Source organism: Balaenoptera borealis (genome assembly GCF_965194805.1).
Source record: "Balaenoptera borealis genome assembly, chromosome: 6".
In the NCBI taxonomy this organism is placed as follows: Eukaryota; Metazoa; Chordata; class Mammalia; order Artiodactyla; family Balaenopteridae; genus Balaenoptera; species Balaenoptera borealis.
The window spans coordinates 61,682,324-61,699,485 of NC_138863.1; the positions used below are offsets into that span (position 1 = coordinate 61,682,324).

Sequence of the window (17,162 nt, forward strand, 5' to 3'; positions counted from 1 at the left end):
CTAGAATTATGATTTATAACATTATACCAGAACATATAAGATTTTTAGAAATTTCATGTAATGTCTGAAACATATTAACATATTTCCATACAAATAACCCAAAGAAAATTTAGTATTAGTTGTTTTTTTTTTGTTTGCTTGTTTGTTTGTTTTATACTGCAGGTAGTTATTAGTCATCAGTTTTATACACATCAGTGTATACATGTCAGTCCTGATCGCCCAATTCAGCACACCACCATCCCCACCCCACCGCAGTTTTCCCCCGTTGGTGTCCATACGTTTGTTCTCTACATCTGTGTCTCAACTTCTGCCCTGCAAACCGGTTCATCTGTACCATTTTTCTAGGTTCCACATACATGCGTTAATATACGATATTTGTTTTTGTCTTTCTGACTTGCTTCACTCTGTATGACAGTCTCTAGATCCATCCACGTCTCAACAAATGACTCAATTTCGTTCCTTTTTATAGCTGAGTAATATTCCATTGTATATATGTACCACAACTTCTTTATCCATTCATCTGTCGATGGGCATTTAGGTTGCTTCCATGACCTGGCTATTGTAAGTAGTGCTGCAATGAACATTGGGGTGCATGTGTCTTTTTGAATTATGGTTTTCTCTAGGTATATGCCCCGTAGTGGGATTGCTGGATCATATGGTAATTCTCTTTTTAGTTTTTTTAAGGAACCTCCATAGTGTTCTCCATAGTGGCTGTATCAATTTACATTCCCACCAACAGTGCAAGAGGGTTCCCTTTTCTCCACACCCTCTCCAGCATTTGTTGTTTGTAGATTTTCTGATGATGCCCATTCTAAGTGGTGTGAGGTGATACCTCATTGTAGTTTTGATTTGCATTTCTCTAATAATTAGTGATGTTGAACAATTTTTCATGTGCTTTTTGGCCATCTGTATGTCTTCTTTGGAGAAATGTCTATTTAGGTCTTCTGCCCATTTTTTGATTGGGTTGTTTGTTTCTTTAATATTGAGCTGCATGAGCTGTTTGTATATTTTGGAGATTAATCCTTTGTCCGTTGATTCGTTTGCAGATATTTTCTCCCATTCTGAGGATTATCTTTTCTTCTTGTTTATGGTCTCCTTTGCTGTGCAAAAGCTTTGAAGTTTCATTAGGTCCCATTTGTTTATTTTTGTTTTTATTTCCATTACTCTAGGAGGTGGATCAAAAAAGATCTTGCTGTGATTTATGTCAAAGAGTGTTCTTCCTATGTTTTCCTCTAAGAGTTTTATAGTGTCCGGTCTTACATTTAGGTCTCAAATCCATTTTGAGTTTATTTTTGTGTATGGTGTTAGGGAGTGTTCTAATTTCATTCTTTTACATGTAGCTGTCCAGTTTTCCCAGCACCACGTATTGAAGAGACTGTCTTTTCTCCATTGTATATCTTTGCCTCCTTTGTCATAGATTAGTTTAGCATAGGTGCGTGGGTTTATCTCTGGGCTTTCTATCTTGTTGCATTGCTGTATGTTTCTGTTTTTGTGCCAGTACCATATTGTCTTGATGACTGTAGGTTTGTAGTATAGTCTGAAGTCAGGGAGTCTGATTCCTCCAGCTCCATTTTTTTCCCTCAAGAATGCTTTGGGGTCTTTTGTGCCTCCATACAAATTTTAAGATTTTTTGTTCTAGTTCTGTAAAAAATGCCATTGGTAATTTGATAGGGATTGCACTGAATCTGTAGATTGCTTTGGGTAGTAGAGTCATTTTCACAATATTGATTCTTCCAATCCAAGAACATGGTCTATCTCTCCATCTGTTGGTATCATCTTTAATTTCTTTCATCAGTGTCTTATAGTTTTCTGCATACAGGTCTTTTGTCTCCCTAGGTAGGTTTATTCCAAGGTATTTTATTGTTTTTGTTGCGGTGGTAAATGGGAGTGTTTCCTTAATATCTCTTTCATATTTTTCATAATTAGTGTATAGGAATGCAAGAGATTTCTGTGCATTAAATTTGTATCCTGCAACTTTATCAAATACATTGATTAGCTCTAGTAGTTTTCTGGTGGCATTTTTAGGATTCTTTATGTGTAGTATCATGTCATCTGCAAACAGTGACAGTTTTACTTCTCCTTTTCCAATTTGTATTCCTTTTATTTCTTTTTCTTCTCTGATTGCCGTGGCTAGGACTTTCAAAACTATGTTGAATAATAGTGGTGAGAGTGGACATCCTTGTCTTGTTCCTGATGTTAGAGGAAATGCTTTTAGTTTTTCACCATTGAGAATGATGTTTGCTCTGGGTTTGTCATATATGACCTTTATTATGTTGAGGTAGGTTCTCTCTATGTCCACTTTCTGGAGAGTTTTTATCATAAATGGGTGTTGAATTTTGTCAAAAGCTTTTTCTGTACCTATTGAGATGATCATATGGTTTTTCTTCTTCAATTTTTAATATGGTGTATCACATTGATTTGCATATACTGAAGAATCCTTGCATCCCTGGGATGAATCCCACTTGATCATGGTGTATGATCCTTTTAATGTGTTGTTGGATTCTGTTTGCTAGTATTTTGTTGAGGATTTTTGCATTTATATTCATCAGTGATATTGGTCTGTAATTTTCTTTTTTTGTAGTATCTTTGTCTGGTTTTGGTATCAGGGTGATGGTGGCCTCATAGAATGAGTTTGGGAGTGTTCCTTCCTCTGCAATTTTTTGGAAGAGTTTGAGAAGGATGGGTGTTAGCTCTTCTCTAAATGTTTGATAGAATTCATCTGTGAAGCCATCTGGTCCTGGACTTCTGTTTGTTGGAAGATTTTTAATCACAGTTTCAATTTCAATACTTGTGATTGGTCTGTTCATATTTTCTATTTCTTCCTGGTTCAGTCTTGGAAGGTTATACCTTTCTAAGAATTTGTCCATTTCTTCCAGGTTGTCCATTTTATTGGCATAGAGTTGCTTGTAGTAGTCTCTTAGGATGCTTTGTATTTCTTAGGTGTCTGTTGTAACTTCTCCTTTTTCATTTCTAATTGTATTGATTTGAGTCCTCTCCCTCTTTTTCTTGATGAGTCTGGCTAATGGTTTATCAATTTTGTTTATCTTCTCAAAGAACCAGCTTTTAGTTTTATTGATCTTTGCTATTGTTTTCTTTGTTTCTATTTCATTTATTTCTGCTGTGATCTTTATGATTTCTTTCCTTCTGCTAACTTTGGGTTTTGTTTGTTCTTCTTTCTCTAGTTTCTTTAGGTGTAAGGTTAGATTGTTTACTTGAGATTTTTCTTGTTCCTTGAGGTAGGCTTGTATAGCTATAAACCTCCCTCTTAGAACTGCTTTTGCTGCATCCCATACGTTTTGGATCGTCGTGTTTTCATTGTCATTTGTCTCTAGGTATTTTTTGATTTCCTCTTTGATTTCTTCAGTGATCTTTTGGTTATTTAGTAACATATTGTTTAGCCTCCATGTGTTTGTGTTTTTTACGTTTTTTTCCCTGTAATTCATTTCTAATCTCATAACGTTGTGGTCAGAAAAGATGCTTGATATGATTTCAGTTTTCTTAAATTTACTGAGGCTTGATTTGTGACCCAAGATGTGATCTGTCCTGGAGAATGTTCCGTGCGCACTTGAGAAGAACGTGTAATCTGCTGTTTTTGGATGGAATGTCCTATAAATATCAATTAAATCTATCTGGTCTATTGTGTCATTTAAAGCTTCTGTTTCCTTATTTATTTTCATTTTGGATGATCTGTCCATTGGTGTAAGTGAGGTGTTAAAGTCCCCCAGTATTATAGTGTTACTGTCGATTTCCTCTTTTAGAGCTGTTAGCAGTTGCCTTATGTATTGAGGTGCTCCTATGTTGGGTGCATATATATTTATAATTGTTATATCTTCTTCTTGGATTGATCCCTTGATCATTATGTAATGTCCTTCCTTGTCTCTTATAATAGTCTTTATTTTAAAGTCTATCTTGTCTGATATGAGTGTTGCTACTCCAGCTTTCTTTTGATTTCCATTTTCATGGAATATCTTTTTCCATCCCCTCACTTTCCGTTTGTATGTGTCCCTAGGTCTGAAGCGGGTCTCTTGTAGACAACATATATATGGGTCTTGTTTTTGTATCCATTCAGCAAGCCTGTGTCTTTTGGTTGGAGCATTTAATCCATTCACGTTTAAGGTAATTATTGATATGTATGTTCCTATGACCATTTTCTTAATTGTTTTGGGTTTGTTTTTGTTGGTCCTTTTCTTCTCTTGTGTTTCCCACTTAGAGAAGTTCCTTTAGCATTTGTTGTAGAGCTGGTTTGGTGGTGCTGAATTCTCTTAGCTTTTGCTTGTCTGTAAAGCTTTTGATTTCTCCGTCGAATCTGAATGAGATCCTTGCTAGGTAGAGTAATCTTGGTTGTAGGTTCTTCCCTTTCATCACTTTAAGTATATCATGCCCCTCCCTTCTGGCTTGTAGAGTTTCTGCTGAGAAATCAGCTGTTAACCTTATGGGAGTTCCTGTGTATGTTATTTGTTGTTTTTCCCTTGCTGCTTTCAATAATTATTCTTTGTCTTTAATTTTTGCCACTTTGATTACTATGTGTCTCGGCGTGTTTCTCCTTGGGTTTCTCCTGTATGGGACTCGCTGCGTTTCCTGCACTTGGGTGGCTATTTCCTTTCCCATGTTAGGGAAATTTTCGACTATAATCTCTTCAAATATTTTCTCTGGTCCTTTCTCTCTCTCTTCTCCTTCTGGGACCTCTATAATGCGAAGCTTGTTGCATTTAATGTTGTCCCAGAGGTCTCTTAGGCTGTCTTCATTTATTTTCATTCTTTTTTCTTTATTCTGTTCCTTAGCAGTGAATTCCACCATTCTGTCTTCCAGGTCACTTATCCGTTCTTCTGCCTCAGTTATTCTGCTATTGATTCCTTCTAGTGTAGTTTTCATTTCAGTTATTGTATTGTTCATCTCTGTTTCTTTGTTCTTTAATTCTTCTAGGTCTTTTAATTCTTCTAGGTCTTTTAAACATTTCTTGAATCTTCTCGATCTTTGCCTCCATTCTTTTTCCGAGGTCCTGGATCATCTTCACTATCATTATTCTGAATTCTTTTTCTGGAAGGTTGCCTATCTCCACTTCATTTAGTTGTTTTTCTGGGGTTTTATCTTGTCCCTTCATCTGGTACATAGTCCTCTGCCTTTTCATCTATCTTTCTGTGAATGTGGTTTTTGTTCCACAGGCTGCAGGATTGTAGTTCTTCTTGCTTCTGCTGTCTGCCCTCTGGTGGATGAGGTTATCTAAGAGACTTGATGGGAGGGACTGGTGGTGGGTAGAGCTGACTGTTGCTCTGGTGGGCAGAGCTCAGTAAAACTTTAATCCACTTGACTGTTGATGGTTGGGACTGGGTTCCCTCCCTGTTGGTTGTTTGGCCTGAGGCAACCCAACACTGGAGCCTACCTGGGCTCTTTGGTGGAGCTAATGACAGACTGTGGGAGGGCTCATGCCAAGGAGTACTTCCCAGAACTTCTGCTGCCAGTGTTCTTGTCCCCACGGTGAAACAGAGCCACCCCCCGCCTCGCAGGAGACCCTCCAACACTGGCAGGTAGGTCTGCTTCAGTCTCCCCAGGGGTCACTGCTCCTTCCCCTGGGTCCCGATGCGCACACTAGTTTGTGTGTGCCCTCCAAGATTGGAGTCTCTGTTTCCCCCAGTCCTGTCGAAGTCCTGCAATCAATTCCCACTAGCCTTCAATGTCTGATTCTCTAGGAATTCCTCCTCCCATTGCCAGACCCCTAGGTTGGGAAGCCTGACGTGGGGCTCAGAACCTTCACTCCAGTGGGTGGACTTCTGTGGTATAAGTGTTCTCCAATCTGTGAGTCACCCACCCAGCAGTTATGGGATTTGATTTTACTGTGATTGCACCCCTCCTACCATCTCATTGTGGCTTTTCCTTTGTCTTTGGATGTGGGGTATCTTTTTTGGTGAGTTCCAGTGTCTTCCTGTCAATGATTGTCCAGCAGCTAGTTGTGATTCTGGTGTTCTCGCAAGAGGGAGTGAGAGCATGTCCTTCTACTCCGCCATCTTGGTTAAATCCACTATGTTTTTTACTTTGGGGCATGCAAAGTTTTCTTGGAAGGAATAGAAAAATAATAACTGTAAATAGAAAAATTAGATAATTTTCACTTCACCAAAATTAGACACTTCTGCTTGTCAAACATTATGAAGAAAATGGAAAAAAATATCAGAGCCTTGGAGCAAATGCTCTTCTTATCTGTCTGTCTATCTATCTGTCTCTCTCTCTATCTATCTATCTATCTGTCGATCTATCATCTGACAATGACTGTTTATGATGTAATAGCAGGATCAGAAAAAAATTGGAAGTACTGATGATACTTGAAAGTACATTGTCAGGAGTATACTTATAATAGAAACCAGATTCCAGGGACCTAAGGAGGATAGGGTTATAAATCACTAGTTCAAGGAAAGGATTAAATGGTAATATTAATAGCATGAAATTCAAGCAAAAGTTTTTTTGTTTTTGTTTTTTCTTTTTTAAAGACATATAAATGAGGCAGGAGGAGGCAAGGAGGGACAAGATGCAAGAGAGAGGGGGGGATACATGCAAATGCAGATTCCTTGAATATCAAGAAGGAATGGGATCAAAAGCAAGAACTGAAGCCTTTAGCTTTTTGAAGGTAGCTACCTTTTTGTCTAAGATGGAAGAATGAGGAATGGCCAGGGAAGATATATGCAGGTACAGGAATGCTAATAAACATGGAAGGATGGCCATTATCCATGTAGTCCTCTATCCAGATGAAGATGGAAGGTAATGAAGGGAATTTTAAAGGGTAAGATTTATAGTAATAGCTCTTAACCTTTAGGAGAGGAATGTCAGGGTACATGGAAGTGGTCTAGTGTAATTTATAAATGCTCCACATGTGATTCTGAATTCTGATAATATCCTCCCTGCTCCCTTTGAGAACCAATCATTTATGTCAGTTCTAAGGTTTTATCAGTGCTTTAGTTTGCATAGTAGCAGTTACAGGAGGGCACTCATTTTTCCCCCTTAATTTTCAGGGTTATTGTTTAATAATAGATGTTACCTCAGTTATCTGCTTGATATATGTGTGTGTTTTCTGTCTGTCTGATAGAAACTGAAAACTATATACTGTACAAAAAATTTTGGGGATGTGACAGTAATAAGAGTCTTCCCAGTTTAAAATTAGTCAGATAAAGTATATATAAGCAATAATACCACTTAGTGCCAAAATTCTGTATCAGCTTAGAATAGGGAGATTGCATTATGAGAAGTGGTATTTTTCAAGCTATGGACCTGGGTCCATTAATGGCTCATGAAATCAGTTTAACAGCTCACAATCAGTGTTTTTCCTTTTTAATGGACTAGAATAGACTAGAAAATATTGGAGTGTACTGTATACAGTAAGAAGTATTTGTGGAACTTTTAATATATGTATGTATGTGTGTACTGATTTGGGTGAAAATATATTTCTTAATGTAGATTGCAGTCAAAAGTATTGGAAATCCACCATCACCATAGATTATTTTGATAAATAAGTGTGGACATTATAAAAATCTTTAAGTCCTTACTTTCATCTGTTTTTAGAATTCACTAAGTTTATATTTATATCTCAACTAATTATATACACATATTTTGTGATGTGTGTATATAAATACATATATATGTATGTGCATGTACTTTTTTTGTTTGTTTTTTTATCTTAATAGGTGCAATGGATGAGCTTCATAGTCTGGATCCAAGAAGGCAAGAATTATTGGAAGCTAGATTTACAGGAGTTGCAAGTGGGAGCACTGGGAGCACGGGCAGTTGCAGTGTTGGAGCTAAAGTGAGTAAAATTGTAATCTTTGACATTTTTTCCTTGTATTAAATGATATAAAATATATTTTGTAAAGGATCCCTACATACGTACTTAACAGCAAATTATACTTACTATAATTTTTATAATGTGTAGAAAAAAATCCATTGTTTTTATACCTGATTCCTAATATAGCATAATATATTTTGGGGCATTATGTTATAATATAGCATAACAGGTTTCAGGGGTAAAAAGGAGTTTGGTAGATTGTACTGCCTTTCTCCCATTTACATAATTTTTACCTCTCCTGTCCTTTGTTTTTGATTCTTCCTTGCCCCATCACCCATGTTTCTATTGTGTATGTTCCTATCTGTACATTAATCCACTGCTGCGTAAAATTAATAGTGTATCTGTTGGGCCTTCCAGTGGTAGATATCAGGTTGTCTCCAACTCCCCACTACCTCACACTGCAGTGAATTTCTTGTAATTGTTCCCTTACGGAACTTTGTGAGCATTTGTTTAGAATATATTCCCAAGAGCAGAAGTGATAAGGCATAGGGTATGTATAGATTTAAATTGAATAAACAGTGCAAGATTGCTATTCAGAACAGTTGTATAAAACTAATAAAACTAACCTGCACTCTCAGCAGATTAGTTTTGTACAACTGTTTCTTTATCTCCGTATCCCAGAAACACTTGGCATCATCCAGATTCCTCATTTTTGATAGTCCAGTTGGTACAAAATAATGTATCTTTGTCTTACTTGTACCACCAATTATTTTGAGCATTTGTTCAATGCTTGTTAGCTCTTTGGGAGTCTTATAAATTGTTCCAGTTCTTTGCCTATTTTTCTGTCAGAATTACTTTCTTTTTCAAACGGATTTTCCCATGTTCCTTGTATATTCTACATATTTATTCCATGTTGATTACATACAGTGCAAATAACTTTTGCCATTTTGTCATGTCTGTTAACTTTGTTCATGGTGTCCATCATTGTACAGAACTATTTAATTTTGTTGTATTCAAACTCACCAGTTTTTTTGCTTTATGTTCTGTACCTAAGAAAAACAGTCGTCACCATTAACCATCTGGGTCAAATAGACCTTTTTGCTATGTTTATATTTTGTTATTTTACTAATTTACAACAATAAGAATAAAACTATAATGAAAAACAACTTTATTAGAAATTTTATATGAATCTAAACATACTTAAAAATCTCTTTGTATCAAGTAAATCTTGGTGCACAAACATCATAAAAGATGAAGGATATTGTTATGTGTCCTTTGAGCATAATGAAATGGTCCAGGTTCTTGTTGCAGAATATTGTATGGTGAAGTCCTTCAGTTGAATGACTTAACTGATGAGAATACCATGTTTCCCTTTTTTTTTTCCCCTTAGAAATGTATTGTCCAATTCATTGATTCTTGAATTTGTGAAAATTCATCTAGGATACTCTCATTTGAAGACTTAGATTTCATTTATATAGTCAGTGTCACCATCATCAGTTTTAGGTGCTGTTATCTCTTTGTATTTATTTTCTGATTTGTCTAATAATTATAAATTGTCTTCTGTCATTTTCTTCTCTTGATTATCTTAAGTGGAAAATGAAAATTTCTTAATTCTCAGCTGGAGTCAAATGAAAGCTAAAATCAGACTACAAAGATGGTTTCTTAGTCATTTATACATTTTTGAAAGATGATGTCGTACTTTGGGCAAGGCAAGAAGATAACTAAAAGATCAAAATTTATTTGACTATTGCATCGTCCTTTTAGGTGATTTAATCTGTGTTGTTTTTCTATTTCTACTATAATAAATTATCACCAAGTTGCCCAAAACAGTACAGATTTATTATCTTACAGTTCTGTAGCATCAGAAGTCTGATACCGCTCTCATTGGGCTAAAATCAAGGTGTCTGCAAGGCTGCATTCCTTTCTGGGGGCTCTAGGGAAGGATCTTTTTGCCTTGCCTTTTCCAGCTTTGAGAGGCTGCCTGCATCCTTGGCTGGTGGTTTCCTTCCTCCATCTTCAAAGGCAGCAATGCTGTATCTCTCTTACAGTTCTTTGGCAGTCATATGTTTTGGACCATAGTCTAGAAGGTTCTTCACTTTTAAGTACTCATGTGATTAGATTGGGCCCACCCCAATTTGGATAAGCTGGTATAATTTCCCCAATTCAAAATTCTTATCCTTAATCACATCTGCAAGTCCCTTTTGCCATGTAAAATAACATTCACAGATTCTGGTGTTTAGGGCATGGACATTACTGGGAGGCCAATATTTTGCCTATCATACCATCATTCTTCCATTTTCTTTTTATTTTAGTGGTTTTTCTTTGTATTAGCATAGTTGGAAATAATTGATGAACAGTGATAAGTAATGATGAGTTCCTAGGATGGTATAATAACAAAATATAGGAAAAATAAGATCAGTAAGATCCCATAATGTATTGTAGATTGATGAAAGGCCAGTGGACATCTGGTAATTAATTGCAAGCTAGAATGTGTTTTATTCTATTAAAAATAAATCTTATTTTTATTCTATGGATGATCTCTAAGAAAGAATAAAAGTCCTGAAATATTAATTATTACAAACAGAATTACTTGAAAAAGAAGCTAAAAAACTAAAATTGGGTCCAGTGGACTCTGATGGTATTCTAAAAGTTAAATACTTCTTCCCCACCCCTGAGGCACAAAGATATTCTACAGCTCCTTCTATTAATTGTACAGTTGTACTTTTATATTTACTCTTTAGTCCGAGGCCTTATCTTTTACATAATATTGATAGAGATCGAGTTTTATTTTTCTCCATGTAGTAAACCAGTTTTCTCCACAATGCTTCTTAAATTATCCATATTTTCCCACTGACTTGTACTGGCACCTGTATCATATATTAAGTTGCCATGTGTATATACCAGTCTGTGTCTGAGATTTCTCTAATGTTCCGGTGGTCTCTCTGTGTTCTTGTGCCAGTATCACATAAAAGAGAATACAGTTGTATTTTGGTATGTCTTCTTTATATGGTAGGGCAAGTCTCTCCTTTAATCTTCTTTTGTAAGGTTGACTTAATTATTTATGGATCTTTATTCCCTCATAAAATTTGAGCATCTCTTTATTTGCTTGTTAGCATTTGGGGATTATTCTTCTATAATAGCTTATTTGTATCTTTTTCCTTAAAAGATTCAAATGGAATTTTTATTCTGAATGCATTGAATTTATAGATTACTTTTGGGAGTACTGAAATCTATAAGATTAGGTTGTCCCATCCAAGTACATGAAATGTCTTTCCATTTGTTCAGTTCTCTCTGTAGAGTTCTTAAGAATTCTTGGCTAGTTTTTATGAATTTTGGGGGCTTATTCCTGGATACTTTAAAGTTTTTGTGGCTGAAGTATTATTTATTATATTTTCTAGTTGGCTATTGCTGACCTAGGGTTTTTTTTTATTTTTATAGGCTGGTCTTGTATGTAGCAGTCTTGCTTTTGGTCTCTTATTGGTTGTACTACTCTGTTGATCCTCTAGGTTTCTCTAAGAGAAATAGTTATGTTCCCCCAATTTTTTTTTTTTTTTTATATTGGTCATGAGCTTCAGTACTATGTCTTGTTGAGAAGGAATCATCTAAAGTATCTCCATTAAGTGTAGTGTTTGTTATAGGTTTTGTGTATATAACCATGACCAAATTACAGAAGAACTTTTCTATTACTGGTTAGTTAAGACGTTTTTGTTTGTTTTAAAAATAATAAGTATAACAAATTTAAAAAAAAATGTTGAAGTTTGCATTGCTGTGATAAACCCTACTTGGTTATGATACACTGTTTTATTTATTTATTTATTTTTGGCTGTGTTGGGTCTTCGTTGCTGCACATGGGCTTTTCTCTAGTTGTGGTGAGCAGGGGCTACTCTTCATTGTGGCGTGCAGGCTTTTCACTGCGGTGGCTTCTCTTGTTGTGGAGCATGGGCTCCAGGCGTGCGGGCTTCAGTAGTTGTGGCATGTGGGCTCAGTAGTTGTGGCTCGTGGGCTCTAGAGCACAGGCTCAGTGGTTGTGGCTCACGGGCTTAGTTGCTCCGCGGCATGTGGGATCTTCCCGGACCAGGGCTCAAACCCACGTCCCCTGCATTGGCAGGCAGATTCTTAACCACTGGACCACCAGGGAAGTCCCTGATACACTATTTTAAAAAATACTTTATTAGGGGACTTCCCTGGTGGTCCAGTGGTAAAGAATCTGCCTTCCAGTGCAGGGGACGCGAGTTCGATCTCTGGTCGGGGAACTAAGATCCCACATGCTGTGGGGCAAATAAGCCCACACGCCACAACTACTGAGCTTGCGCGCCTCAATGAGAGAGCCTGCATGCCGCAAACTACAGAGCCCATGCGCTCTGGAGCATGCACGCCACAACTAGAGAGAGAAAACCCTCACGCCACAACTAGAGAGAAGCCCATGCAGTGCAACGATGTCCCGACGCAGCCAAAAGAATAAAGATAAATAAATAAATATTAAAAAATACTTTTGGATTTAATACATGATTAACTATTTTAGTTAGGATTTTTACATATATGCTTATAAGAGAAATAGATGCACAGACCTGAAGAGTAATAATTTAGTGAGTTTTGACAAATGTGTACACTCGTAGTAATCCATGTTCCTTTTAAGATACAGAACATTTTCATCACTCTACCTTGTCTGTTTTATAAAACAGTGTCACACTAGCCCCATAAAATGAACTGCTGCTGCTTTCACTATTTTCAATTTTTTCAACATCCTGTATGTTGTAGAAAATGTTCATGGGAAGATGAGTAGACATTTACCTGTAAAACTGTCTTGGCCTGGGGTTTGTTGCAAGGAAGGTCTTTCACATTTAAATTTCTTTAATATTACTTAGTTTATTAATCTATTTCAATTAAGCTTTTCAAACTTATTAGTGTATGGTTATAACACTTTAAAAAATCTCCTTTGTTATTTCATTTCTGTTTATTCTTTCAGTTCTCCTTTTCTGTTCATTCTTGCCAGAGCTCCGACTAATCAAAGAAACAGATACTGGTTTTAATCTATTTCACTTTTTTTTCCCATTGATTTCTGTCATCATAATTTACTTGTTACTTTGGATTTGCTCTGTGGCTCTTCTTCCAGCTATTGAGTTGAATGAATTAGATTATTTATTTACTTATATAGAGACAGAATTAACATATGATAAAATGTATAGATTTTAAGTGTTTGGTTATGAGAGCCCCCCCCCCTTGTTTTTATTAAGTTATGTATAATTTACATAGGGTAAAATGCACCCCTTTTTATCATATAGTTCTGCTATAAGTTTTGTGAATGTATATAATTGTGTAACTCCCACCACAATTAAGATATAAAATAGTTCCTAAAATACTCCCCGGTGTCCTTTTGCACTCTATCCCTTTAGGTTGCCTCTGGCAACCACCTATCTGTTTTCTGTTTTTATAGTTTTGCCTTTGCAAGCATGTCATATAAATGGGGTAAGTATTGTAAATATGTAGCCTTTTGAGTCTGACTTTTTATAAGTTAGCATAATGCATTTCTTTGAGATTCATCCATGTTGTGGTAATGTTACCAATAGTTACTTTTTATTGTTGAATAGTATCCTATTGTATAAAATATACAACAATTTTTTTAAAAAATTTTATTGAAATATAGTTGATTTACAATATTGTGTTTCAGATGTACAGCAAAGTGATTCAGTTATACATACATATATATGTATATATATATTCTTTTTTAGATTCTTTTCTATTATATGTTATTATTAGATATTGAGTATAGTTTCCTGTGCTATACAGTAGATCCTTGTTGATAATCTATTTTTTATATAGTAGTGTGTAAAAGTATACCACAGTTCTTTTTAATCCATTTCTTCTAGATAAGGAACATTTAGGTTACTTTCAGTATTTTAAGAATTACAGATAAAGCTACTGTAAACATTTGTATATTCCCTCCTCTTAGATTATTAGTTATTTTGAGCTATTCTTTTGTTACAGACTTATAATTTATTGTATTACATTTTGAAAATACAGTTCGTATGGCATCAATCCTGAAATGTGCCCTGTTTTATAAACATTTCATATCTAATAGCTCCTAATTGTATTTGTTCAGATCTTAGGTATCTCCTTGTATTGTTGGCTTGAGCTATCTTTTTCTGAGGGAGGTATTTTTAAATCTTTAACTGTGATTATTGATGTATACATTTCAGCTTTATTCATTTCAGCTTGTAGTTTATCAGTTTTTGCTTGATGTGTTTTGAGGCTATATTTTTACATGCATATATCTTCTTTTCGTTTCATGACTATATAATTTTTTTTAAAAATTTGTTTTTTCAAATCTTAAGAATACTATCCTCAACTTTCTTTTGGTTCATATTGTCTTAGGTATATGTTTTTTTATTCTTTAATTTTTATTGTTTTTAAGTGTGTTTCTTGTAGACAACATGTCAACTTTTTTTGATGGAATATGAGCATTTTTATCTCTTAAATGGTGGGTTTTAGTCCATTGTACTTATAATTATTTTTATTTTCTGACTTGGTTCTGCCATCTATTGGCTGATATCTTCTAATCGTACTTGACTTTTATTCCCTTCTACTCGTTGCTTTCCATTGGACAAATGGAGTTTTTCCTGATGTTTTAAAGTTACATATTCTAGTTTTAGTTTTATGATGACACTCTATACCCATTTATTTATTTCTGTTCTCTCAAACTGATATTTATGCATTCCTGCAGGGTCTCCCCTCCTCCCCCCAGTTTTTTTTTTTTTTTTTAAACAACTTTTTACTTTGAAAAAAATACTATACCTTTAGAAAAATTGAAAATATTTTACAAAGAATACTTGTATACTCTTTATCTAGATTTAAGAAATATAAATATTTTTGCCAATTTTATGCTTATGTATACATACACAACTCTACCATCTCTCTCTAGTGTCACTGTGGTCTCTGTGCTGAATGTGAACAGACCTTTTCAAAGAGCCCTGCTTCATTTTAGTGGGGAATGGTACTTAGGAACCAAGCTAGGTATGTTTATTGTTATGTGGCAGTCTCTTAGAAGAATGTTACCTAATGTAGAAGGAATATAGAATCAGAAAATCAACACAGTATTTCCTAGTATAATTATTGATTAAGGTAAGGATCATCAATGGATGCTAAAACCATTTAGTAAAATGTTTTGGAGAACAGTGTTTTACAAGGTCTCAAAGTTTCACTCTATAGATTAGTTATTAATTATAAAAGAGAAAATATGCCTTTAAAAAGGAGAGATTTGTTGGTCACCACCATAATAAGTAAGGTCAAGCTTTGCATTGGCAATGTCACAGAGAGCCTGACATTACATGTATCCTGAGGGTGATGCAATAGGAAGAACACTCATCACATGTAGTTTTCATGCTGCAAATGTTTGATTTGAATTTAATCATGAGGAAATATTCCTGGGACATCCTGCTGGCCTGGACTCTTTAAAGTATTCAGTGCCATGAAGAACAAAGGGAAGCAGAGGGACTGGTCTAGGTTGGATGAGACGAAAGAGACTTAGTAGCCAAATGCAATGTGTGACTCCATGGGTTCTAATTTGCTCCTGGATTGGAAGAAAAACAGTTTTAAAGGACATTTTTGAGACAACAGGGGAAATTTGAGTATGGACTGTATGTTGGATGATGATATTGAATTAATGTTGGTTTTACTGTTCTTTGGGGGGTAAGCTTGTATTTTAAAAATATTCATTTAAATTTAAAAACAAATGTAGGCCCGTGCGCAGCAATGATGACCCAACGCAGCCATAAATAAATAAATAAATAAATAAATAAAGGTAAAGCTTACAGAATGTAACATAGTGGTGAGCAATGACTCTTACAGTGTTTTTATTTAAATTGATGGTGATAATGTGCCTGTGAAATGCAGTATTAGTAGGGGCAAATTTTAATAATAGTGACACCAGGAGTTTGTAATGTGGAAATAAAAGCATTCGAAGGATCATATTTCTGATAGTGATCATGCTCTGGGAGAAGAGGAACAGGGGAGAACAGTAAGAAAATCATCTAGGACTGCAGAATAATTCATTAAGATTTGATTTGTCTATAGAGAAGAATAGGGTTATATGTTTGCTAAAAGTAGGAAAGTAATAAGCACAAGCAACAGAGATACTATACATAGAACTTTTAAATTACTGTGATAGGGTGTAGGAGGAGGAACAAAAAGAAACTTAGTCTAATAAAAGTGAGGAAGACAGAAAGAGGAAACAAAAATATTCTATTTTTACCTGCGATTATATAATATGGAAGAAATAAAGCCAAGTATATATTATGATAATAAATGAGAATCCATCTTTAGGCTGTTGACAGGAAACATCCCCCCAAAATGACAAAGACTGGAACTGGAAAGAAAATAGTTCAGACAATCATAAAGTAAAAGAAAGTAGAATTAAATACAAATTTGCAATCAGTTTCTCCCCAACTTCAGACCCTTCCAAAGACTTCCCATCACATTTAAAATGAAATTCAGTACTCTAAGTAGACCTTCTGATCTAGCTCTAGACTACCCTATTCAACTAATAACTGTCCCACTACTGCACTCACACTGGTTTATTTGCCATTTGCCTCAAACACTTCTCTCTCACTGCATTCAAGTTTCTGCTCAAATGTCACCTCTTTAGAGCGGCATTCTGTGACTGCTCTATGTATAGGTATGATACCTATACCACTCTCCCTTTCTCTACTTAGTTTTTTTAAAGTACTTATTGGTTCCTTATATATTACTAAATATTTATATGTTTGTTTATTGTCTGTTTCCCTTCTTGTAATGTAAACTCCATGAGCACTTGGACCTAAGTCTTTTTTTTTTTCACTCCTATATCCCTAACATCTACAACAATGCTAAGGCCCTCAATAATTATTTTTGAATGCATGAATGAGTATCAAATGAAACAGTCTTCAAAACCAAAAGCCTGAATGAAACAAAGGTAGATACTTTTTTTTTTTTTTTAATTTATTTATTTATTATTTATGTGTGTGTTGGGTCTTCGTTTCTGTGCGAGGGCTTTCTCTAGTTGCGGCAAGTGGGGGCCACTCCTCATCGCGGTGCGCAGGCCTCTCATTATCGCGGCCTCTCTTGTTGCAGAGCACAGGCTCCAGATGCGCAGGCTCAGTAATTGCGGCTCACGGGCCTAGTTGCTCCGCGGCATATGGGATCTTCCCAGACCAGGACTTGAACCCGTGTCCCCTGCATTGGCAGGCAGACTCTCAACCACTGCGCCACCAGGGAAGCCCCAAAGGTAGATACTTTTTAAGGACTAAGCATCCACAAAAAAGATAAGACAGTTATAAACTTTTATATAGCAAACAGTTCTAAAAATACATGGTAAATTTATTAAAATACAGCTATATTGAGGGATTTTAATATAATTCTTCTG

General features: G+C 35.5%; 1 protein-coding gene across 2 annotated transcripts in view; it reads left to right on the plus strand.

Annotated features, from left to right (window-relative positions):
- The window catches only part of TLK1 (tousled like kinase 1), a 154,293-nt gene that overhangs the window by 37,105 nt on the left and 100,026 nt on the right, over nucleotides 1-17,162 (plus strand). For both annotated transcript variants that reach the window (XM_082395397.1, XM_082395396.1), the window contains exon 2: nucleotides 7,668-7,786. In XM_082395397.1, coding sequence (XP_082251523.1) covers nucleotides 7,668-7,786 — 119 coding nt within the window. The remainder of the gene's footprint in view (nucleotides 1-7,667; nucleotides 7,787-17,162) is intronic.